The sequence below is a fragment of the Maylandia zebra genome, linkage group LG17 (assembly GCF_041146795.1).
Source record: "Maylandia zebra isolate NMK-2024a linkage group LG17, Mzebra_GT3a, whole genome shotgun sequence".
NCBI lineage: Eukaryota > Metazoa > Chordata > Actinopteri > Cichliformes > Cichlidae > Maylandia > Maylandia zebra.
Genome location: NC_135183.1, coordinates 32,037,706 through 32,061,557, shown reverse-complemented (window position 1 = coordinate 32,061,557; position 23,852 = coordinate 32,037,706). Strand labels below are relative to the sequence as shown.

General features: G+C 40.6%; 1 protein-coding gene and 1 long non-coding RNA gene across 4 annotated transcripts in view; one reads left to right on the top strand and one right to left on the bottom strand.

The window, feature by feature from the left end:
- Positions 1 to 23,852, top strand: part of ccdc146 (coiled-coil domain containing 146) — a 67,512-nt gene that overhangs the window by 16,675 nt on the left and 26,985 nt on the right. For both annotated transcript variants that reach the window (XM_004560900.5, XM_004560901.6), the window contains exons 3-12: positions 2,913 to 2,995; positions 4,664 to 4,879; positions 7,460 to 7,517; positions 8,891 to 8,973; positions 9,129 to 9,222; positions 9,319 to 9,392; positions 10,147 to 10,374; positions 10,628 to 10,717; positions 22,177 to 22,273; positions 23,272 to 23,364. In XM_004560900.5, coding sequence (XP_004560957.1) covers positions 2,913 to 2,995; positions 4,664 to 4,879; positions 7,460 to 7,517; positions 8,891 to 8,973; positions 9,129 to 9,222; positions 9,319 to 9,392; positions 10,147 to 10,374; positions 10,628 to 10,717; positions 22,177 to 22,273; positions 23,272 to 23,364 — 1,116 coding nt within the window. The remainder of the gene's footprint in view (positions 1 to 2,912; positions 2,996 to 4,663; positions 4,880 to 7,459; positions 7,518 to 8,890; positions 8,974 to 9,128; positions 9,223 to 9,318; positions 9,393 to 10,146; positions 10,375 to 10,627; positions 10,718 to 22,176; positions 22,274 to 23,271; positions 23,365 to 23,852) is intronic.
- On the bottom strand, positions 12,120 to 15,211 carry LOC143413281 (uncharacterized). Of its 2 annotated transcripts, XR_013093913.1 has the most exons (5): positions 14,911 to 15,211; positions 14,432 to 14,467; positions 13,923 to 14,064; positions 13,474 to 13,561; positions 12,120 to 12,887 (listed from the first exon to the last, which is right to left on the bottom strand). It is a non-coding gene; the product is annotated as an uncharacterized LOC143413281 (long non-coding RNA). The 2 variants fall into 2 exon arrangements; XR_013093912.1 differs by having other exon boundaries at positions 14,432 to 15,211.

The window sequence follows — 23,852 nt, the reverse complement described above, 5'->3', positions numbered from 1 at the left end:
TAAGCAGTTTCATGATTGAAGTAGCAGCAAGAAGAGGCAGTCGCTTGTTAAGCTTAACGCAGGAATGCTTTACAAACATTCAGAGATGGACTTACACACTTGCTTTACTTCTCTCGGGATAACTTTGTCGGAGATGAAATGCCAGGTTGCTAGCAAAGCTCCAAATGCTATCCAGACCACCACAGGTCCCGCATGCCACAGCCGCTCTATCACGTGATGCACACTGCTCCGACGTGCTAACGTTCTGAGGTGAGTTACGGTGTGTTGCAAGTTTTGTGAGGTCCTTTCGTGATATTTAATGGATCGATTACATTTTTTTATTTTTCTCCGATATCCGATCCAGTAATTTAGGTCAGTATCGGACCGATACCGATACGTAATATCGGATCGGTCCATCTCTAATGTAAACAGATCATGACGCCTTTCTTAATCAGCAAATGAACAATACACTTGCTTTTGTATGTAATGAAAAAATGGTGCTGTGGTTATTTTCAGTGGTTTTTGTATGGTCATAATTAATATTGCAGTCATACTTCATCACAAACATTACTCATGAATGAGCCTCCCTCCTGGAGCATCTTATAGAAATTATTAAGCAATGAAAGCCATTAGCATGAACTCTGTAGGGCTCACAGTGACTACATGAGGCTGGATGCTTGGAGGCTTCTTTTTGTGGGTTCATGAACTTGGCACTGATTGTTTGTTTCTGGGACATAGCTATGGTTTCAATTTCTTATGTGATTCATAACCACAAAATGTGCAGTTGTTTTTTCTTACTCATTCTGGAGCATTTTTTGCCTCGTTACATGGCTTACTTCTGCAGAAGTGATGTTATGTTTCTACAGAATAAGTTTAAAACCTGGCACTCCAGGAAGGAAAATGTTCCTGAACAAAACTTCTCCTGACAAAGAGATCCAGCTTGGCCGTAGGCTCCACTCCAGTTCAGTCAGTCGATATGAGGAGATGACGGTAGAAATAGAGAGCGCGAGATCATGTCATGGAATTCATGGCTTTGCCTCGTAGCTATTGTCATTATTTTTCTCCCTGAGGGTGCAGAGTATTAAAGCCCACAGTGTCTTTTTGTTACACACTCCACATACCTGCTGCACTACACACTCGTATTCCTGGAACATTTTCCTGCTGTTCTGCAGCACAGATCACATGCTCGCGTATGTGTGCGGAGGTTGGGGGAAAGATGGACAGCCACTGGATGTGCGTCCTCATGCCTGAGTAAATATCTTCCAGTAATTGTCTCTACCTCACTTCAGAGATGCTTTGCCACATGTGAGCCTCATGCACCCACCCCTTAAAAGCCTCCAGTACTCTCCGCTGCTCAAGATAAGTCTTGGCACCAGAATTAGAGAGTCTGCCTGGAAGCGCTTCAGGCTGCTTCTCTCAGATAAATGCCCAGTTTACAGCCAGGATGTTTGTTCCATCACTGGTGTCATCTGTGCTGCTGACAACACAAATGGCTGTGTAGAATTTAGCGTCAGATCCTTTTTTAAAGTAAATTAGTTTCAATGTCGCAATTAAGTCATTATTAAAGAGTAGTTCAAGACGTATTTTGGGATGATCCACCTGCCACAGTTGTAGTTACACTGATATGACCTTGGGACTGACCCCACCCCCTTCCAAAAACCAGAAAAAACAGAAAAAAACAACATTGTAATAAATCATATTAACCAGAGAGTCCTAATCTAAATCATTCACAACATTCATATCTTTGTCCTTTCGGACCTTGGAACGTGGTTGGGTACTTCAAGCAATTTTGACAATAGCCAGATAAACAATTTAATAGGATGAATCTGAAAACATAATCGCCTATCCCTAATGTTTGTAGTCGAGGTGAGATATCAGCCCACGTGCGTGTATATATATATGATCAAAACGTTTGTGTGTGTTCATTGCCGTTAGATTACTTGCTACACAGTCCGACCTGAGATATCCTCAGTTCTGCAGCTCTTTGATACAGACAAGGCTATCCCTCATTACTCCCTCCTCTCCACCAACCTGGTTCTAAAGATAAGCCCGGAACAACACCTGTCCTCTGTTTCTATCACCGTTACACACACACACACACACACATACAACTCCCTTTGTGAGGAGAGAAATTTCACAACTCTTGCAGATTATTTCCCTTTCGCAGTGCTCTTGACCTGATATCTTCATCTGCGCTGTGTTTTGTTTTGCTGGTTTCCAAAGTTTCCCAGCTGTGTATTTTGTTTTTATCTTAAACCTTTATTAATCATTCAAGGATTGATTGTCTTCAATTGCTTGTAGTTATCATCATATATGGGCCATTTTCAGTGAATGCTCTTGATCTTTTGAGATTGGCCATAGTTTGATGTTTGTTTGATTTTTCTTACTGATCTCGATAAAGTGTTCTGATTTTTTGATATCTGCTGCGGCGATAAAGGTTTATTCACCCCAACTCGGGATGAATCCTTTTACGGATATCGGGAGGTTGCCCTTTGTTGTGGCTGATCTCAGTTTTTTTCTTTTTCGTTTCATTTCGGACTATTTTGATGTTTGAAGATGGAATCTATTGATTTAGCTTTCAACTTCTTGGACTTAATTTGTCACAAGATATATTAAAGAAAACTGCTTACTGGTCATAAGATTTGTTTTTTGTTCTGTTTTTCTGTTTCCTAGCAGTTTTATCTTTTTGGATATTGAATCTGGGGGGAATGGGGACAAGAGGTTTCTGCAGGATGTGATATTCTATTAATTTGTCCTTTTGAACAGGCAGCTCTGGGTGCAACCAGATTTTCTCTGATAATGACAGCTGAGCTGGCAAACCCTAGCAGGAGGGTTTGAGCCCGAACAGTCTAAATGCTGTTGTAGCTCCGATATCTTTCTTCATTCTTAATTTCATGATGATGTTAAACTAATATTCTTTTTGTGTTCTTTAGTTGTTGTCAATGGGCAGAATCAGCCAGACCAAAGCTGCCAAACTGAAATCTACCTACAAGCTCCTCCATGATACCTTGAAGAGGTATGTTTGATAAACCAGGTTTTTTTTTTTGTGTGTTCTACTTTGGAATCACTTTTTGACTACAGTGACATTTCCTTGGGCAAAACGAGCACTTTGTCAGATCCAGTTACGCTTCACTTGTTTACCCTTTAAAATCTTCGATGTACTTTCAGAAGAGAAGAGCAGCTTTGTTTACGTTAATAGAGAATTGTAGAATGCAGGTGAGGAAGTGTGAAGAGGTTACAGACACTACAACTGCTGTATAGGCTGAAACACTTGTCAGTGAGAGAAAATCTTCAAGACATATTTCTTTTCCACTGTTATTGTATCCTGATTTGAACACTAGTTCTGATTAAATCTAGTGCTGTCCTCGTTAATCTCGTTAAAATGACGTTAACGCCATAACCTCATAACGCAGCAACGCTGCACGACGTCAACGTGTTAGCGCAGTTAGCTCGTTAACGCACGGGGTGATCCACGTTAACCCGCTAACGCTGACAGCACTAATTAAAACATTTCTACGTTTAGTTTCTTGGGACAGCTGATTATGCATGTTGAACTTTATTAGCTTAAAAGTAAATCAGTGACAAAACTAATTACGCCCCAGGATTTAACAGCTTATAGACCCACCTTTAGCAGTAATAACTTGAAGCAGTCATTTTCACAATGACTTTATCAGCCCCTTACATCGTTGTGGAGGGATTTTGGCCCACTGTTCTTCACAAATTTACTTCAGGCACTGATTTATGCATAGCTCTCTAAAGGTCCCATCACAGCACTTTAGTCATGTTGAAGTCTGGACTTTGACTGGGGCTTGAGATTTTTGACCTGTTGCCCAGGCCCAGTTTAAGCAGTTTAAGCCAAGCTTTGGCTGTCAAACGGCCAAAAGATTTTTCTCTAGAAACTTGTTTTTTTACAGAGGAGTTCATGGTCCACTCAATAACTACAAGGTGTCCAGTATTATGTACTGTAGCTGCACAAAAAGCACAAATCATCACCCTTCCACCTCCATGCTTGACAGTTGGTATGAGTTTGTGCTTTTCTCCAAATGTGGCTCTGTACGTTTTGTTCTCATCTGTCCAAAGGGCATTGTTCTCATATTCTTATGATTGTTGTTCAGATTGAGCTCTACAAACTTAAGCAATGCTGCCTATGGTGTCCTCCTGGCAAGCCTCCCAAACAAGCCATGCTTGTTCAGTCTTCTTCTAATTGTGCTGTCATGAACTTTTAACAGGCCTGCTAACTGAGGCCTGAAGCTGTTCGGCTATTTTTTTCCACTGGATTCTCTTTACAAATGATTGTGTATAATAATTTCTGATCAGACCCATTAGGTTTATATAGATTTAAAGCTCACTTATTCACAAAGAGTCGGCACAGCAGGTTGCGTTTTGTGATTTGGCAGATACCCTTCTTGATGCAAACCTGAAAGGGATTTGTGTCTCCTCCTGTGATCAAACTGAGCCTATTTTGCTTATTAGGTGAATATGTAAACCACTGCACTATGGACCTAGGTTTAGAAGGATTTAAATGGATTTTGCTAGCTTAAAACAAACAGCATTAATAACTGCATTATTAACTGACAGCAGAAAACTTGGCATGTCCTCGTGGAGATTATGTGATACTGAACTGATATTTACTGTTTAATGACAAAATAAAACCACACATTTAAATCACTCTTCCATACAACAGTGCCCAGGATTCTGAAATCCACCTTTTAGAAGAGGCAAAGAGGTGTCGGGCTGAGTTGAAGAGGTTTCAGGTGGAGTTGGAGAGGATAGAGGAGAAGAGCACCTCTGAGGAGCCAGGAAGTGAGGTCAATGAACTGAGGCAACAGCTCCTTCAGGCATGCAATGAACTAAAAGCAGCTGAGGAGAGAGAATATAAGGCACAACACCAGCTAAAGTGGTGAGTGTATATCTGTGTGTGTGTGTGTGTGTGTGTGTGTGTGTGTGTGTGTGTGTGTGTGTGTGTGTGTGTGTGTGTGTGTGTGTGTGTGTTCATTTACACACACTGTTACTACAATCAGCGAGGCTACACGTTCAATTTTCAATCAGGTATTGAATCAAACGCCAAATGAATCAAACAAAGACACAGGAAGTTACATATGCACACCTACGCAAAATAGTGACACACTAGTAGGAAGCAAGAGGGTAAAAGGAAAAACACAGAAATGAAACTGCAGTGGTGAAGAGAGAAGTGGACACACAAACTGACTGGAGGATACACACAAACACAAGCGTGCTCACATACACACTGCACACACCCGCAGTAGCACACAGTCAGGTAACTGGGGACCAAACACTGAAGTGAGCTACATGAGGCAGCATCTTTTTATTGAATTTAGAAGGTGAAAGAGTAGAAGACACAAACACACTCAAATCAAATCGGTGCTGTGTTTGTGCAGCACTTGGCCAACAGCGCGCTTCCACACTAATAGAAATAAAAACATTGCTTTAGGACTGAACGTTATTGCATTTACATCATTTCTATTGCATTCCTCAGTGTTACCGCATGGTGAAAACTTGATGTACGCAATTACTGATACAAATACCAGCCTCAAGTGGATTTGTGTTCAATCCGGATGTAAGATGTTTACTCATCTGAGCTCTGTACACTGTTAGTGTTTTTTTTAATTTTTTTTATTTTACACCAGTCTGGTACTTTCTGTTCCTCGTCTCTTATCCTTTTCTTTCAGACCCATAAGTCTCTGTCCTTATCGCAACCAATTTTACTCTCACCCTGCTGGCTTCTCATGACAGGCTTTCCTCCTCACCACTCACTCAGTCCAGCTCGTGCAAAAGGTCAAACACACCCATAGAAATGGAAAATACCAGACTCGCTCGAGTATCTCCCCTTCCTCTGTACACAAACTCAACTTTTTTCAAGTGGCAAAGGGAGTTTAGAGGAACATTGCTAAGCAACATGATAACACTCTCTGGTGGTTCCCAAACATTATGAGCATTAATCCTTGAAAACAATGTTAAAAATAAATGCCAGGCAAAGACATTCAGCATGATTAAAGAGCAAGAAAGGGGCATCTGAGATGTATATGAAAATTAGCTTACTAAAAAAAATAATGAAAACCTTAAACTTACATTGAAGGATAAAAGTTGACTGATTAAAAAGTTTTCTGAAAAATCTAAAGAGTTTCTAAGTTTCAAGAAATAACTTTGTGTGGTGGAGACTGTTTATAACTGGTAGTCAGATTTATAGCAGCCTCCCAGGTCGGCTTTTGGCACTGAACCCCTCACAAATACTGTTAATTGTATTTAGAAAAAACTCAAATAAAACACAGTCAGAGGTCAGAAGAAGATGAAAAGCTTGTTGTGATTTTGCTAAAAGATCTCATTTACTCAATCCCCACACTTATTTTTCCTGCACTGCAGTGACTCCAGATCGCCCTGGCAATATAAAACCACTCACTGCACATAAACTCACCACTCCGCGGCAAAGATACGATCTGTAGGATACAGTGATTTTTAGTGCTGACACCCAGGCAGAAAGTTGTAGTCCGGACAGTAATTGAAATATTAAATGAAAACCAATTGCAGAGCATTCTCCCAGGATGCAGTCATAGGTATTATTACATTCTGACTGTGCATATTGTTTGTGACAGCGTTTGCTGGTGAACTCTGTTGCACTCCCACCGTCTCGGTTTCTCCTGCCACCCTTCTTTTCATCGCCTCCAGACTAAGATATTCTCTCCCCCCATTCTTGCCTTTTCTCCTGCTTATTCCCCTTTCCCCTCACTTGTCCACATGGCTATCAGTCTGCATATGACAAGCAGATGCTCACCATGCAAATATGCCTTTTAAAATCACTGCGTCCTTCATCTGTAGCCAAACAGATACGCAGGAATTCAGCACATTTTTTTGGTCACATTTTGCAGCCTTCCTGCATTTTTCTCTATAGTTGTTTTTGTGTATAACTTAATATCCAATATATCAGCTTGTCAGGAAGATTAATATAATTTACTTTGTGAGCTGTACAGTATGTGCTTTAGTAAGGTTTTTCATTATGACAGAGCTGACTTGAAATTATTTCATACCAAACTTTAATCAACTGCTCAAAAAACACATCTGCCGCGGGGAGATGAAAAATGCAAAGAAATTATATTTTATATACACAGTCAAACTTTGCTGGACACAATTTATCTGTTTCTATAGGATGAAGTGTTTAGCACTGTTGGTGTATTTGCCAGTATAGAATAAAGTGTTTTATATTAATATACTAATGCAACTTATCTGGCATGCTCTTTAATAATATGTTGATTCTGCTTCATTTGCTTTTTTGAAAACTGCACATTAGTCAAGTTTTAACAATATAAATGCAGGTTTGTGTCAGTGTGTTCCTCTTTTTGTTGAATTGAGAACTGAAAACGATTATTTATTCCTCTTGAAATTCCCGATAATTTTGTTTTCTTCTCCACATTCTCCTGTATTCTCGTGTGATCTACACTTTTCACCTACCCTCACCGGCCTGCAGTCTCTGGGAAGAGAAGCAGTATCTGGAGAAAGAGAATGAAATTCAGATGAAACCTGCTGTAAGTTCATTATTGCACCATCCAGTTCTAGTTTCAGAGGTGTGGATTACTATTCCAACAATGGTCTTGAAAGAGGATAAATATGAGTTTTACTTTAAGCCTCTATGCAGGCGTAATCCCTCCATATGAAGAGCGGGAACTGTCATTTCAAGCAGTATGAAGCTAAATCATTTTTATTCCAGTGTAGCAAAAAGGAGGGCAACAAGTGGAATGAGATTTAATCATTAATAACAAATCGACCTAACAGGCCAAATTCTTATTAATAATTTCACCATAACGTAGCATTTCCAACCCTTGGATTTTATTTTAATGATAAACAATAACAAGCAACACTTTTGGTGAAGAACATTTTATCAGATGTTGCCAAACAACCCCGAGGGTTACTCTCAAGGAGCACTACATTTATAAATTTCATCAAACTTTCTACATTTTATTGCTGGTGCTGCTAATGTCAAAAGAGTCTGAGCTTTGCAAAATTTCCTGAATAAATTCAGCGGCAGTGCTAATAACATTTGCATGTGTTTATATGCTACCGTTTTAATTGCGGAGTGCAGCACCAGATCATTACAAATTAGCCTGAACTCAAAAAGTGTTTTTAATGAGTCAAAGAGGCTCATGGGTAGTATTTAACCAACCAAACAAGTTATTAAAAAATATAATAAAACTCTAAACTCAAAGATCATCAGGGCCAAAGAAGTAATCAGTTCCACTGCCGGTGGCGTGCTTGCTGTTCAGGTAATTTGTTTTCTTAAGTGCTTTCTGTCTAACACTCACACTCTGATGGATGCATTAGAGAGCAACTTGGGGTTACTATCTTGCCCAAGGGTATCTGGCTTGCCTGGTTCTCTGGAGCCAGGGATTGAACCGCCAACCTTCCAATTTACAGATGACCTGCTCTACCTCATTGGAACCAACTAGAAGAATTTAGCAACTTAAAGAATCCAAATTTAAGGCACGTCTCAACTGGCTTCACTATTTACAATATATGCCACATACACTTGAAAAAATCAGAAACCTACTGTATTGTTATTTTTATATACACTAGATTGAGTCAGATGTTGAACCAGTATATTAGATTTAAAATAAAGTAAAGTCAGAGTAATCTAGCACTTTTAAAAAATGTTGAATTTCAATTGGTTTGTTCTGAAAAGTTTAGATTTAAAAAATCTGGAAAAACTCTGGCTTCTTGATTTTGTCAGTCTGGGTCATTAACTTGAAATACTTAAAAACGCTCACTGTGTATAATAATCATTTTTATCCTTTCACCCATCCACCAGTTTGAAAAATACAAAGTGTGAGCTTCAATTCGTTATAATGTACCTGATAATTCTGTATTATCAGTCTGTGGTTTACACGCTCTATGGGTCCTCTAGGAGCAAGAGGACAAGACAGAGGTCATGCAGGATCAATATGAGGATCTGAGGAGAGAGGTGGCACAAAGACAGCGAGAAATCAGGTATTATATGATGATGAAGTTTTAACATGCATTAACCACTATCTGTGTTCTGTGTGAGTTTGTTTTGTGTCTAACTGCAGATATTATCACTTTATTATCACGCCTTTAATGAAAATTGTTCCAGAGGTTAATGTACTTGTGTTTATACCTCACAGAAGTCTGATGGAAGATATAGAAACCCACGAAAAGCAGATATTGACAGAACAGAATGAGCTGGAAGATAAGAAGGCTCTCATTGAGCTTAAAGAGGTCTGTGCGAATGAGGGGGGAATAGCTTATAGGGTGCCATCAATAAAATAGCAAATCTGCCTTCTTACATGTGAACATCTCCATATGTATTACAAGGCTGAGAAGGCCGAGCTCATCAGAATACCTGACCAGATTTTAAAGGAGGCTGAAAGGAAACGCTCGACGAAGGAGTAAGTATATTAGTAAACTCCTCCTAATCTTTGCTGGGGAAGAGCAAGGAGAATATAGTTAGAAATTCCAGGAATGTCAATGAGACAGCTAGGGTGCTTCAGAGACACAGAAAAGAAAAGACAGCTGGAGCAACTTTCGAAAAGCCACTGCTCTAACCTGCCTCCACCCCTTCATCTGGAATTCGTACACAAACAAAATAAAAGTATCTGGATGAACCATTAAGATTCATAGTGGAAAGATTTTCTCTTTTTAATTGTTTATGCTCAGTGTAAATGTTTGTTTGGATATCAGTCCTTTTTTTTCCTACTGAAAACCATTTTTCAGTTTACATTTCTGCAGATTCTCTGGCTTTTGATCTACAGTACTACCAAATAAAGAACTGAAATGAGGGGTACTTTTTGTTGTACTACCCAAATTCTCAAAAATTTTCAGGCATCAGTCTTTTTATTGTAATTCAAGTGCAGCTGCAGGATGATTCACTTGCTGCGTCACTGCAGTTCCTTTTATGTTTCTTTTAAATTAATATTTGGCTTGCGAGTATTGCGGTGGAACTGTCTGTATAAGCTGTTTGAGCGCTGACTTGTAATTTCAAATTCACAAAGCTGAGGGGTACTGTGGGGTGTATGTAAAAGATGCATGCGCATGCTGTTATTTCATAAGATATGCACTAGAGCACACTTTTATCCTGTTCTCATACTTGCGTTCGTTCTTTATTTTTTACATTTCTTCCAATTCCTGAAACACAAATACCAGAGCTGCAATGAAGAAGATGAAAACACTAAATATGGAGATTTCAGAAATTGAGCAGCAAGTAAAAGCGGTGGATGAGCGAAACCATTCCCTCAGGATGAAGAAGGAGGACGTGATGCAAGAGCTGGAGGGTCTGAGGGTCCAAGTGGAGGCCAGTCAGAGGATTCAGAGGCAGCTGCTGAAAGAGCAGGAGATCAAGAAGGAGGAGCTGAATGAATTTATGGGCAACAGGTACTTTTTTTTTTCTTTTTTCTTTCATTTAGTCTGAGCGACTTTGACTATTCTTAGGGAATCGAACATAGTGCTTTTCAGGTAGTGCTAACAACTCATATCCCTTTAATTGACACATTTCACCAATCGTAGGACTAGGAGCACACTGCACTGGCTTGTGCCCCCCCCCCCGGCTGGGTTTCTTCATGAGATAGATAATGTATGTTCAGATAGGATATTTGTCATGCGTGTCACTGTGTTTTCCCATTACCAGAGGCATCTTGGAAATGAAACTGCAGAACATCATGTGTGACAGAAAGCATCTGTATGAGAGACGGTCTCTGCAGCTCAAGGAGAAAAACAGGTACAGAGTGATATCTCACGAGTAATCTTTTCCACATGGAAATTAGTCCTTACATACTGAGAACCTTGACGGTGACCTTTTTCTGAACACAGAAATGTTAGGTTTGCATTTAGCATTTGCGTTAGCGTCTTCACGTGTTATTTTAGTAGTTTAAATCAGTCTTCTCTGCCACTGCTGGTGTCTATGTCATATATGTTCTAACATAAAAGGTCTTGAATAATCAGGCCCCATCTTATCTTAAAGACCTCATAGTTCTGTATCACCCCAATAGAGCACTTAGCTCTTAGGTTACTGGCTTACTTAAGGTATTTAAAAGTAAGGTATTCAATTTAATTTATATAGTGCAAAATCCCAACAACAGTCACCTGGAGGTGCTTTATATTTTAAGGCAAAGATCTAACAATATTAGAGAACCTGCTCTTTTAATTAACCAGCTCCTAGTTTGGATTCAGGGGACAGACACCCTCTCTACTTAAGATTGTGCTTGAAACTTTCCTTCTGGTAAAGCTTATATAGGCCTGGGCTGCTGGAGGCTTCTTCTGGAGGTGTTTCTTCTTCACTCACCTTTTGTCACTAACTACGTGTTTATACACCTCTCTGCATTTAATCATGAGGTTATTATTAACCTCTGGCTGTCCTCCAGAGCATGTCTTTTGTCCTGTCTTCCTCCCCTAATCCCCAAGCATTTGCGGCAAGTGGCAGCCCCTCTCTGAACCTGGTTCTGCCAGAGGTTTCTTCCTGTTGAAAGGGAGTTTTTCCTTCCCACTGTTACCAAGTGCTTGCTCATAGGGTGTCTTCTGATTGTTGGGGCTTTTCTCTGTATTATTAAAGGGTCTTTGACTTACAATATAAAGCGGCTTGAGATGGTTTGTCAGTTAGTCATGACTAGGGAAACCTAGTCATGCTATAAATCATTTAATGATACACTGTAAAGATTAGGGGTGCAACGATACACAAAATTCATGGTTCGGTTTGCACTGAAAAAAATATGTTGTTGGATTTACTTAATTCAATGGTGGACATTTGTTGCACACAGATGTTTTGCTTTGGCAGCAACTTAAACAATTGAGTTAAATTAACACAATTTATTCATGTTCAATAAACCTGTGCAATTTGTGTTGATAAAATGTGACTTAAACATGTTTTGATGAAGTAATTTGAGCTCTTGAAATATTTTAATCCTTCACAATTTTCTCACTTTATCCCAACACCATTCAATAACTTTTACCCAATACTACCCAATTTAAGGCCTCTGACGTCAAGATTCAGTTAAACAACAATTATAACTAAACAATTTGAGGTAATGTTAGTTTCCATTAACATTAAATTAGGTTACTGAATTGGCAAACACCTTCCTATTAACATTACCCATTTTACCATCAATAACTAAAGAAATTAGCACTTGCAGGTCAAAACCTTTATTCAAGAGATGCAAAAATAACATTGATACAGTGACTGTCAAAAATTACAGCACTGATCATACTGTGACATCTTGGTTCAAAACAGCACACTTAGAAATATTCAACGTTCTTTACTTCAACTGAATGAAACTGAAAATACCATTTCACACGACCCATATGGGATATTTAGACTGCATAACTGTTCATGCTACATCTCTTCACTAGTAAAAGAAAGAAAAAATACAAAGAGAAATTTAAAAATGCTGCCAAAATGCTGTACAGAGCAAAAGGAAAAACAAACCACAACAACAAAAACGGCTCATCCTCATGGCAGTTGCAGAGTATATAAAAATGAACCCTGCGATCTGTTCCTGGAATTGAGCTTCAAAAATGCAGCAGAACAAGTGTGAGATTTAAATGTCCTCTCACCTAGAGCTGATCAGCTTGCATGCATAACAGTGAGCTTTCCTTGCAGGAGCAGTTTTGTCTTAGTTGTGAGTTTTTCTTGAGAGCTGAGTTGCATCCAACTCCATTACCACCCTTTGAATCACCTCAAAAGTGTAGCAGAGTTGTGATGGGTAATTCATATTGAAGGAATAAAAAAGGTCCAAACAGCATGGCTACTGCAAAGGTCACGTTATCCAGATCTTGAAGAACTACTATACCCTCGATGATGATGCCAACATCAGAAAAGTCATTGCCTGGTGCATCCTCTGGAGACAGATGTTCATTGTGGTTTTCTCAATCTGTGCAGTGGCCTCAGTCAAGTCCTGGTTAAACACAAAACATTTCTTTAAGATTCCTTTTTAAACTCATCTCTTTTGAATCTACCAGTTCTAATGTTAGAGTAATTTAAACCAATGCAAGCAACATAGTAAATAGCTATAGCCAAAGAGTTGCCTGCCATGCTGCCATTCATGGTCTAACAGAGTTTCTAAGACAGAGTGAAAAACATAATAATTTCAAATGCTTTACATTCGTTTTTGTTAGAAAGACACCGGCCCATCAGAAATCCAGGTTATGTCACTCAGAAGATGTTAGAATTTAGACTTTCAGCCCCACAATTTGGTTAGCTGTTGGTCTTTTTTTTTTCCAAACAAAAGCTAATGTAAATATTGGTGGGATTTTCCTTTGTTCACTAGAATGACAAATTTAAAGTTTTTTCACACTGATGTGACCCCTAATATAAGGGGGTGGGGCCTCAAGGGGGGGCGGCCGAGTTCGCTACCAGGCCTCATGTGAACTTCAAATTATTAAAGAGGACTACTGGTCCTAACCAGTCCAATGAGGATCAAGTGGATAACTAAATGCATTTTTAAATGTTGCAAAGCCACAATCTACTCATAAAACACTCACCATGAACTCCTGCACCAAGATGTTGCAATTGTCTTTCACACAGATGCGGAGCACTTTGATGAGACTCCCTTCGAGCATTAATGTCATCCTAAAGTATTATAACAAAGAAAACAGAGATTTGTGAACTTTTCAGTAGCACAGAAGAAAATGATCCCAGACAAAAACTTAAACCAGTCAACATGCAACACCAGCATCTACAAAGAAATATCAAAAGTTCCTGTTTGACATCAACTTTATGGATATATAGTTTCCAGAACATTTATTTTTTTAAAAAGATAAATTTTTCTCAGTGGGCCAGTAAATGCATAACGAAAATTATGGCATCCTTTCGGTGGAATCAGTACTCACGGGTAATAGTTGACTGTTTCAATGGATGCAGCATAAAAATCTTTTACTGACCTAATGCAATACATATACACTTTGTAGTTAAAGAATTTTAAAGTTCTTACTGTCATCATGGCAGCTACATCCTTTAGCTTTGTGCCCTGTTCCCCCAAACACTTTCAGCAGACTGTCAGAGAGAAACTCAGCTCCGTCAGAAACCTTGACTGTAAAGGCAAGGTTGGGATGCACTGGAATGCTGCATTTCATCTAAAATGACATAAAATTATTTTGAAATAACAGCAGGCACTGTGCTTGGTTAATCAGTAATGTTTTGTTGAATAAAAACTGTGTTTCCAGATCTTATGGGATTAAAAAAATCCAAAGATGTTTGTTTCTGATTTGCAACCCAAGAACCCACAAGTTACAACCTCATTTTAGTTCCAGTGTGCATTAATGTGAGTCCAGTAATCACCTTTCTGACAATACATACAGGTTAAACCTATGGCAGATTTTGGATTTCTCAGTTGTATTAATAGGGTGGTCTATTTGAGTATGCATGCACCTAATAATTATAAAAAACCTATTATAATTAAGTTACAGAAACCTTAAGCGAAAATAGAATATACTTTCTTACCATAACACCTTGAACCCACAATCCATCAGCTGACTCCTGGTGAAATGCAGAATAGAGGTAATCTCTCAATGTGCAGCAAAAAAAAACAAAAACAAAAGGACAGCAGGTGAGGGCAGGAAGGGTAGGGATGTAAGCTAGCATAATGCCACTGATGATATTAGCTAAAGCTGTTCAATGTCCAAAATCTCACTAACACCACGGTGCAGTAAATACACAATGTAACTGAAGAGTCAGTTGGCAAATCTATTCACACAGAAAACCAAATTATGTTGTGAGTGCCTCGTAATTAGGTTTAATGTGATATTACGGCTCTTGTGCCAAAGACAAATTCAAATGAAAAAGCGCCAATTCTTTGACAACAGATAAAACAGCAAATAAGCTAACGGCTCTTTTTTAGCATGTTACGTGGCGGCACTCTAGACGTTTAACTACATTTGGCTGAAATATGGTAAACATTAATTCAAAAAATCAAGACATACCAAAAAACGTAGAGTTGGCTGCTCGACTTGACTGAGATGGATGCATTTTTTAAACCACGATCCAAAGCCCGCGAGATGAAATCACGCGTGGTTTCACGAGATTTAACGTTGCTATCTTATTGACTTACTTCACCTGAACATGATATGAACAATTTAATACACCCTTTCTGCATATCATGTAGTTTTTACACTATATAGTTACATTTATCTTTAAAACATGAGGCAATTGTGTTAAATACATGCAAGATGCTTACATAAATCCAAGAGATGGCCAGTCCCTTTTTTTCAGTGTGGTTCGATATTTTTTCGATACAAAAAAATGTTCATGCCTTTTTAATTTGCCATTTATTAAAATTATAAATATATATTTTAACTCAAAAGTACAGTTTTTAAATTTAATGTTGCTGAAACAAAAGTAATAAAAAAAATAATAAATATATCTCAGGGCTCTCAAAATTTCAAAATCCCTGGTAGCCCTTCGGGCAGGGACTCTTCAGTTTTTGGTAGCCCAAAATAAATGTAAGTAGCCCGAATAAAAAAGAGAGCAATTTTTTTGATTGACGTTTTGTTTCCTTTACAATATTATACATTAAAGTATAATATTGTAAAGGAAACAAAACATTAATCAAAAAATTGTTGAAAAACAAATTACAACATTGTATAAAAATTACAATCATCAACTCAAATACTTGGTTCTAATTGAACAGAAATTTCTATGAACTTGTAAGAACTGTGTAGGACATGAATCAGTCTGTGTCAGATCCTGAATTTGAAATTTCCGCTGAAGTCACGGGTAAGAGACAAGTGGAACCAAGATCTAGGCCATTTGCATTTTGAAGTTTGCAAAGACTGCTAAATTTTGCCAGTGGTAGTTCACTCTTTGCAACATAGTACGCTGTTCTAAACAGATTTTTCAGGTTTATTTTTAGTATGTTATTTGCAATTGGTGTTTGTTCTGGGAAAGATATTGCAGACTGAGCAATAATGCATTTCTTGCATTTCTCATGGCTTCTAATGGGGCCTTTCTTAAAATGACTGGTCCCGGTAACAAAGGCGCTTGTCGACTCAGAAATCGAGAGAAAACCAACAACACACCCGGCAGAACATTATGTTATTTACACGGGTGCACATAAGTGGTCCGCATGTGCGCATTCGCTGTCAAAATAAAAGAGGCGCACCAGGTAAGAAGTTGCAACGCGCGATTGCGTCTATATAAAAAGCACTGTTTTTGTCCGCTAGAGTGGGATTTTCACGGCACATTCTGCACCACATCTCTGTGCGTTCATCATTTGTTTGAAGCCAGCTCACCTCCTGCAACCACTTTTCTGAGAATACGCGCTTCTTTTGTGGTTCGGACTCCTTCTGACATTTCTTTGGAGCTGCAGGAACACCAAAGTAATTGCTTAAAGGAGCTTCTTCGACATCTTTAAGAGTTTTAAACAAATGTCTATCCTCCTCCAGAAAATCTTATGTATGCAAACAGGCGTTGCAACTTCATATCTTGTGCACGTTGTTTGTTTTTTTTTGACAGCGAATGCGCACCTGCGGACCACTTATGTGCAGCCCCGGTTATATAGCTCGTCATATTGCAGCCACAGAAATTCTTTTGTCCATGAAACCATAAAGCTGCACTTTCTTTTTGCCTTATAGTCTGATTTGTCATAACTTTTCCGTTTTGTGGTAAGCTTTTCTTTGGCTGTCACTTCTTCACCCTGACCTCTCTTATTTGGCTCAGCAGAACTAAAATATAACGGTCAGCGATTCTCTGCGCGATCAACCTCTCACATGTTTAAGCTTGCTGCGGGAGATTTCACTTGTCATGTTTGCATAGTAAGCTAACGATTGATAAGACGATATCAGAGGAATTGGTGCGCAAATTATCATCACTCACCAATCAGTGCTGTCGCTCTCTATACACAGTTCGCACGATTGCAAAGTGAAAGCAAAAAACAAGCGCAAATTCAAACACGATTTGAATATGTCACATATTGACAGTGGCTCACCGATGGCAATGACATGATTACCCAGCTACATTTCCGAAAGAATGCAAAAGCATTGACATATATTTTCCTTCCTACAATAGCCCGACGGGCAGGGCAGAGATAGATTTTGGTAGTACGACTGGAAAAATCGCTAGCCCCGGGACGTCGGGCTAGCGATTTTGCAAGCCCTGTGTTACAGGCATGGCCCTTTAAGGATGAAGCCTGATGGGAAATGTATTCGGGATGTGTGTAGCGGGACTGCCTGGTGTGTGTGTGTGTGTGTGTGTGTGTGTGTGTGTGTGTGTGTGTGTGTGTGTGTGTGTGTGTGTGTGTGTGTGTGTGTGTGTGTGTGTGTGTGTGTGTGTGAGAGAAGAGAGAGAGCGGAGCAGGGGAAAAGTAACGGTTAGCTACAGAAGAGACGAAAAGAAAATAAATAAAAGGAATATAATAACTCCCTCGACAGCCAGAGTTGTGTTGGCGATGCTCGCTGTGAGTAAACTGTTTCAGCCCACTGTACGCGGTGTTCGTGCCTTAGAGAAGAAATAAAGTTCCGTGAAGCAGTTTCCTACGCCTCCTTCGATCTTTTTGCTAGCGGAGTTGACCTGTATAGTAAGCTGTTGCCGGCTACGAGTCAGTTACGGAACCTTCAAGTAACTGCCAGAGGTTTCCTTACTACGGTTCGGGGCCGCGGATCTGGCGCGGTAACACCTGTATCTGATTGAGGAATCACTCATCTTTGGAAAAGAGAGTTTATTACAGAGAAATGGCTCTTTCCAAAATAAAAGCTATACTATACGCTTCTTCTGGGCTATATTCTCAGCAGCATATTGTAGCGGGTCAGGGCTGTTCGGGGTTCTGTTTGTACAGTTATGTTTTGTTTATGTTGCCATAGTGACGGGTGACGCCCTCCCGCTGCGATGGTGTGTCCTTCCGGGGTCAGAGGGCGCCTTGTGTGTTGTTGTTGTTGTTGCTGTGCGGTTGCCGCGCTGAGCAGTTAGCTAGCGGCAGTGTTCTTCTGCAGATGTCAATAAACGGCTGTGCTCCCTGGCTAGCTCACGGGAAGCAAGACCAAACGACACCTCCGTCTCCTCCTTGTCTGAGCTCGCCACATTGGTGTCAGAAGTGGGATGATGGTGGCACCCCATGTTCTGACCCGAGTGACTTTTCCCCCGCCGGTCGTGACCGGCTGGTGCGCCAAAAGAAGGCACCTGGACATTTGTAAAGTGAAAGCAAAAAACAAGCGCAAATTCAAACGCGATTTGAATATGTCACATATTGACAGTGGCTCACCGATGGCAATGACATAATTGCCCAGCTACATTCCGAAAGAATGCAAAAGCATTGACATATATTTTTCCTTCCTACAATAGCCCGACGGGCAGGGCAGAGATAGATTTTGGTAGTAAGACTGGAAAAATCGCTAGTCCCGGGACGTCGGGCTAGCGATTTTGCAAGCCCTGTGTTACAGGCATGGCCCTTTAAGGATGAAGCCTGATGGGAAATGTATTCGGGATGTGTGTAGCGGGACTGCCTGGTGTGTGTGTGTGTGTGTGGAGAGAGCGGAGCAGGGGAAAAGTAACGGTTAGCTACAGAAGAGACGAAAAGAAAATAAATAAAAGGAATATAATAACTCCCTTGACAGCCAGAGTTGTGTCGGCGATGCTCGCTGTGAGTAAACTGTTTCAGCCCACTGTACGCGGTGTTCGTGCCTTAGAGAAGAAATAAAGTTCGGTGAAGCAGTTTCCTACGCCTCCTTCGATCTTTTTGCTAGCGGAGTTGACCTGTATAGTAAGCTGTTGCCGGCTACGAGTCAGTTACGGAACCTTCAAGTAACTGCCAGAGGTTTCCTTACTACGGTTCGGGGCCGCGGATCTGGCGCGGTAACACCTGTATCTGATTGAGGAATCACTCATCTTTGGAAAAGAGAGTTTATTACAGAGAAATGGCTCTTTCCAAAATAAAAACTATACTATACGCTTCTTCTGGGCTATATTCTCAGCAGCATATTGTAGCGGGTCAGGGCTGTTCGGGTTCTGTTTGTACAGTTATGTTTTGTTTATGTTGCCATAGTGACGGGTGACGCCCTCCCGCTGCGATGGTGTGTCCTTCCGGGGTCAGAGGGCGCCTTGTGTGTTGTTGTTGTTGTTGCTGTGCGGTTGCCGCGCTGAGCAGTTAGCTAGCGGCAGTGTTCTTCTGCAGATGTCAATAAACGGCTGTGCTCCCTGGCTAGCTCACGGGAAGGAAGACCAAACGACACCTCCGTCTCCTCCTTGTCTGAGCTCGCCACATTGGTGTCAGAAATGGGATGATGGTGGCACCCCATGTTCTGACCCGAGTGACTTTTCCCCCGTCGGTCGTGACCGGCCGGTGCGCCAAAAGGTGCCTTACCTGGACATGTGCAGGACTTTGTGTGGGGGCAATGGGGTCGTCGGGGACGACTGACGACTGACCCCTTAGGTGGAGGCTGTGTAGCGGGTCAGGGCTGTTTGGGGTTCTGTTTGTACAGTTATGTTTTGTTTATGTTGCCATAGTGACGGGTGACGCCTTCTCACTGCGACGGTGTGTCCTTCCGAGGTCAGAGGGCGCTCTGTGTGTTGTTGTTGTTGTGCGGTTGCCGCGCTGGGGCCCGTTCTTTGTACCTCGCTAAGTAGGTTAGCCGGATTAGATTGTTGACGATTTCGCGTGATCCTGGATCAGTCGGTTCCCCGAAGCTCATCCGGGACTTGCTGTCATAGCAACAGAGCCGTAAGCGTAAACCTGCTCGGGAGCAGGTTTACTTTATGTAAACAGGATTAGATCGCGGCCACGCAGGTATGTCCGCTTCATTTATACGAAAGCAACAGCGATAGTTTTCCACTGTTTCACCATAAATAAATATTATCAATGTAACTAAAGGTAATGCAGCACTTGATCCTTTTATTGATGTCACACAGATACATACAGGTCATTTCCTAAAAAAGGGAAATGAACTATTAACATTCTATTACATGTATGTGATTATTACAGATGTAATTCATATTTCAGAGTAGTAATTGTAAATTACTTCGTGTAATCAAGATGAGAGACCACGGCTATAAAAGTGAAGGTGGATTTGGGAAGCCTGTCACAGCCATGTCCTGTCCGTATACGCGACCAACCCATTGCGGAAGGTGCAAGATTGATAAGGAGAGTCCTCAGAATTCAGCGTATATTGCGGGACAGACAGGATCCTTTACCTCAGCGCGACAGTGTGCTCATAGAGAGATATCGATATTCCCGTGAGGGTATTATTTACTTAACCAACTTGTTGACGAGGGGGTGCAGGACCACCACCTGTCTTTTTTTCCTCTGCCCTTTTCTTGGTTGCTGTTATGAACAAACTAACAGAGTATTACAGGCCAGTATTACCTTGCCAAGAGACGCAAAGCAATCTAAGAGATAAATATTACCATTCTGTAGAATACTCCTGTATTCCACTTTTACTTGTTCCCATTTTCTTGTGGGTCCTGTTGTGGCTCTAATGTGAAAGGGGATATAATATAACATATTATAATATAATATAATGCCATATGATATTGGACAATATAGTGTCATATGATAGATCTACCCTACCGCCTACTGGTGTTGGCCAGAGGGGCCGATGGCGCGATATGGCAGCCTGGCTACAACCGTAGCTGCCTCCACCAGTGTGTGAATGTGGGAGTGAATGAATAGTGGTATCGTAAAGCGCTTTGGGTGCCTTGGAAAGCGCTATATAAATCCAATCCATTATTATTATTATTATTAAATTACCTACGAGTTTGATTTGTCAGCAACTTTCTGCCAGCCCTCTCTCCTTGCTTTTGCAGCCTTTGCAGTGTTCTCTTGCGTTTTAATTAAACTCTGAAACTCCTGAAATCCCTCACTCATGAGTTCTTGCTCTGCTGCCGGAAAATACCGAGCACGCCCCTTCGACATTTTCGCCGACCAATCAGCGGGTTGCCGATCAATGTTTCTACTATCGATGCGTAGCCCCTTTTACGACACCCAGTGATGTCACATTCCTGCGTCCAGCTGTAGTAATCGTCAACAGCAGGTGTGTTCGGGGAACCGGATTAGCGAGCTCACGGTTAGCGCGATGATTTGATCTTGGATGTGTCATTTGATCTTGGATGTAGTAAGCGACGTACGAAGAACGGGCCCCTGAGCAGTTAGCAGTGTTCTTCTGCAGATGTCAATAAACGGCTGTGCTCCCTGGCTAGCTCACGGGAAGCAAGACCAAACGATACCTCCGTCTCCTCCTTGTCTGAGCTCGCCACAATATTAAACATATCAGGTCCCCATAAGGAGAATCATGTGCTAACGGCTGTCTAAATGACTCGGGTAAAGTTTGTAGCATGCATGCTTGTTGTTTTTGTCTGCTTCTACTTGTCTTTGCACTAGGATGATGTCGGAGTAAATGTGCAGTCATATTCGTTGTGTTCCCACTAGTGCTGTCAGCGTTAATCTCGTTGAGATGACGTTAACGCCACAACACGGCAAATCTCCGTTAACGAGCTACCCCTGCGGGGCTGGACGGCCAACACGTTAACGAGCTAACTGCCACTAGTTCCCACCCATGTAATTGAGCATTGTGTGGCACATCCAACATACTGTTTTACTTTACTCCATGACGCGCTTAACTTCAGGGTCATACATCACATGAAAACCAAAATAATTCCAAACGCCAGATCTGAATGAGTGTGGGGGAGGTTCAATTTGCCATGTTGCAAGGAGAGCTTAACTTCTGTCTCGCTAGCTTGCCCTGCGCTCTTCCTTCTGACAATGCTGTCTGTGTTGAAGGCTCAGTGGATCTGCGCTCTACAGTGCAGCCTAGGCGGAGTAGTCGAACGCAGATTCACTGAGCGCTCAACACAGACAGCATCGTCAGAAGGAAAGTTGATAAAATAAATTACAAATTTTGTATTGTTCATACATATGCATACCAAACCGAAAGCACTGTATCGAACGGTTCAATACCGATACGAGTATCGTTGCACCCCTAGTAAAGATCCTTTAAGTATAAAAAATACATCATTTTGAGCAGTGGCAGGTGTAGTTTTACAGTTTTTCTGCATCAGTGTGCAAATGTTTTAAAGTCTAACAGCTGTTTAACAAGAGGTGAGTCTTTAGCTGCATTTCAAACACAGTTCAAAACCATCATATTTGACAGCAAACCATATGCAGCGCTTTATAATTAGCTAGATGTGAAACAATAGATTTTAGTGTTGGAGAGTCGGTGTCATGATAATGAAATATTTAAAAGGGGCCTGTTTTTTATCCTCAGGCAGATGCAAGCCCTGAACAGGATGGAGCACGCATTGACCGCAGCCACGGAGCAGCTCGAACACATGCGGAATATCTACGAGAAGTTAAAGGCAAAGGTGATCTGTGAAATGTTGCTTTCACATGAAGACATGGTGAAGCAGTTAAAGTGTCCAGTGTGATTGCTGTGGTTCCTTTGTACATGTAACACCTGTAATTGCGACTTAAAAGCTTCACAGTACTGTATAGATTCTCTTCATCTTCTCACTGGAGTTAACAACAGATTTGGAACATTTTCCAGGCTTTGACACAGGTGTTGTATTGTCACATAAATTGTTGATTTATATTAGACCAAGCTTCCTGTCATTTTTCTGATGTGCGCATTTTTTAACGAGAAAGTGGAAGGAAGAGGAACAAGCGGCTGATTGGAAATGCATCAGCACATCTCAAAAGGACATAATGGCATGAAAGGAAATCAATATGACACATCTGGGAATTTGCACATTGAGGAAACAAGGAAACAACGCTTCTGAACATTATGATTCACTCAGTTTGCTAATCAAGAATAGCTCACACGAACAGCCGCACATAATGAAACTGAACTGTTTGGAGGAGTCTGTGGTTTTACCACAGAAATTCATCACATTTAAATCGAACGCGATGTGATTGATGGGTTTAATATTTTCATACTGTTGTGCTCAAACTTTACCCAGCAAGAGGGCTAATAATGAATATTTATTGCTTTATGTATGCAGATGAAACTTAATTATGGTATTGCATTATCTTTTTTGAAGTACTTGAACTTACTGATGTAGTCTTCTTCTCCCTCCAAACTTTTATAAAATATGCGGCTGCGGAGATCAAACTGCTAAAAACGAGACGCTGTTATAAGATCAAATAATCTAACACTGTTGTGTTTGTTTTTTAGTAAGCCTTTTTGTGGGATTGAATATTCACTGCCCGGATTAGATATTGGGTGTAGGAAGATTAGGACTCAATCCTCATGGTGTTTTTTTTTTCTTTACACTGTGGTCTGAAGAACATTGCATTTGAACCCAATTCAAAGGATACTTGCCAATTTATACTGAAAGAAAACTCTCATTTTCTGAATTTTCAGTTAGATGCTGTCCCCAAAACAGAAGCCAGCTTTCAGCAAAGGATGGAACTTCAGAAAGAGGTTGATGCTCTCAAAGTCAGCTTTGAAAAGCAGGTGGGCATGTAAGGGCCAACCATCGATCCGTTTTCTTCTGCTCATTGAATTCAGGGTCGCAGTTTGAGCTGGAGTAGGGCGAGAGGCTGCGTATACCCTGGATACGTCTCCAGCCTATCAAAAGATATGCTTTAAATACCACATAGACTTTATTAATCTGACACTGGGGAAATTCACATTATAGCAAGAATAAGTGTGAGCAAGAAAAAGCAAATTGGAGATATCTTGATGCATTCTCAATGCGTTTTGTGGGAGAAAGGTTTCGTCACTCATCCAAGTGACTTCTTCAGTCTCAGCTGACTGCAGGTTTCCCCAAATCTTATAAACAGCACATTTGCATAATGACTGAAACCAGCCCACTGAAACGTTTCTCCCACAAAACGCTACGTCCAGATGAACAGAATCAACTTTTGGAGAATTGGAGATATATTAGAAAAAGGAAAAAGTAGAACAATAAATAATAAATAGTGTTTAAATACAGAAAAAAC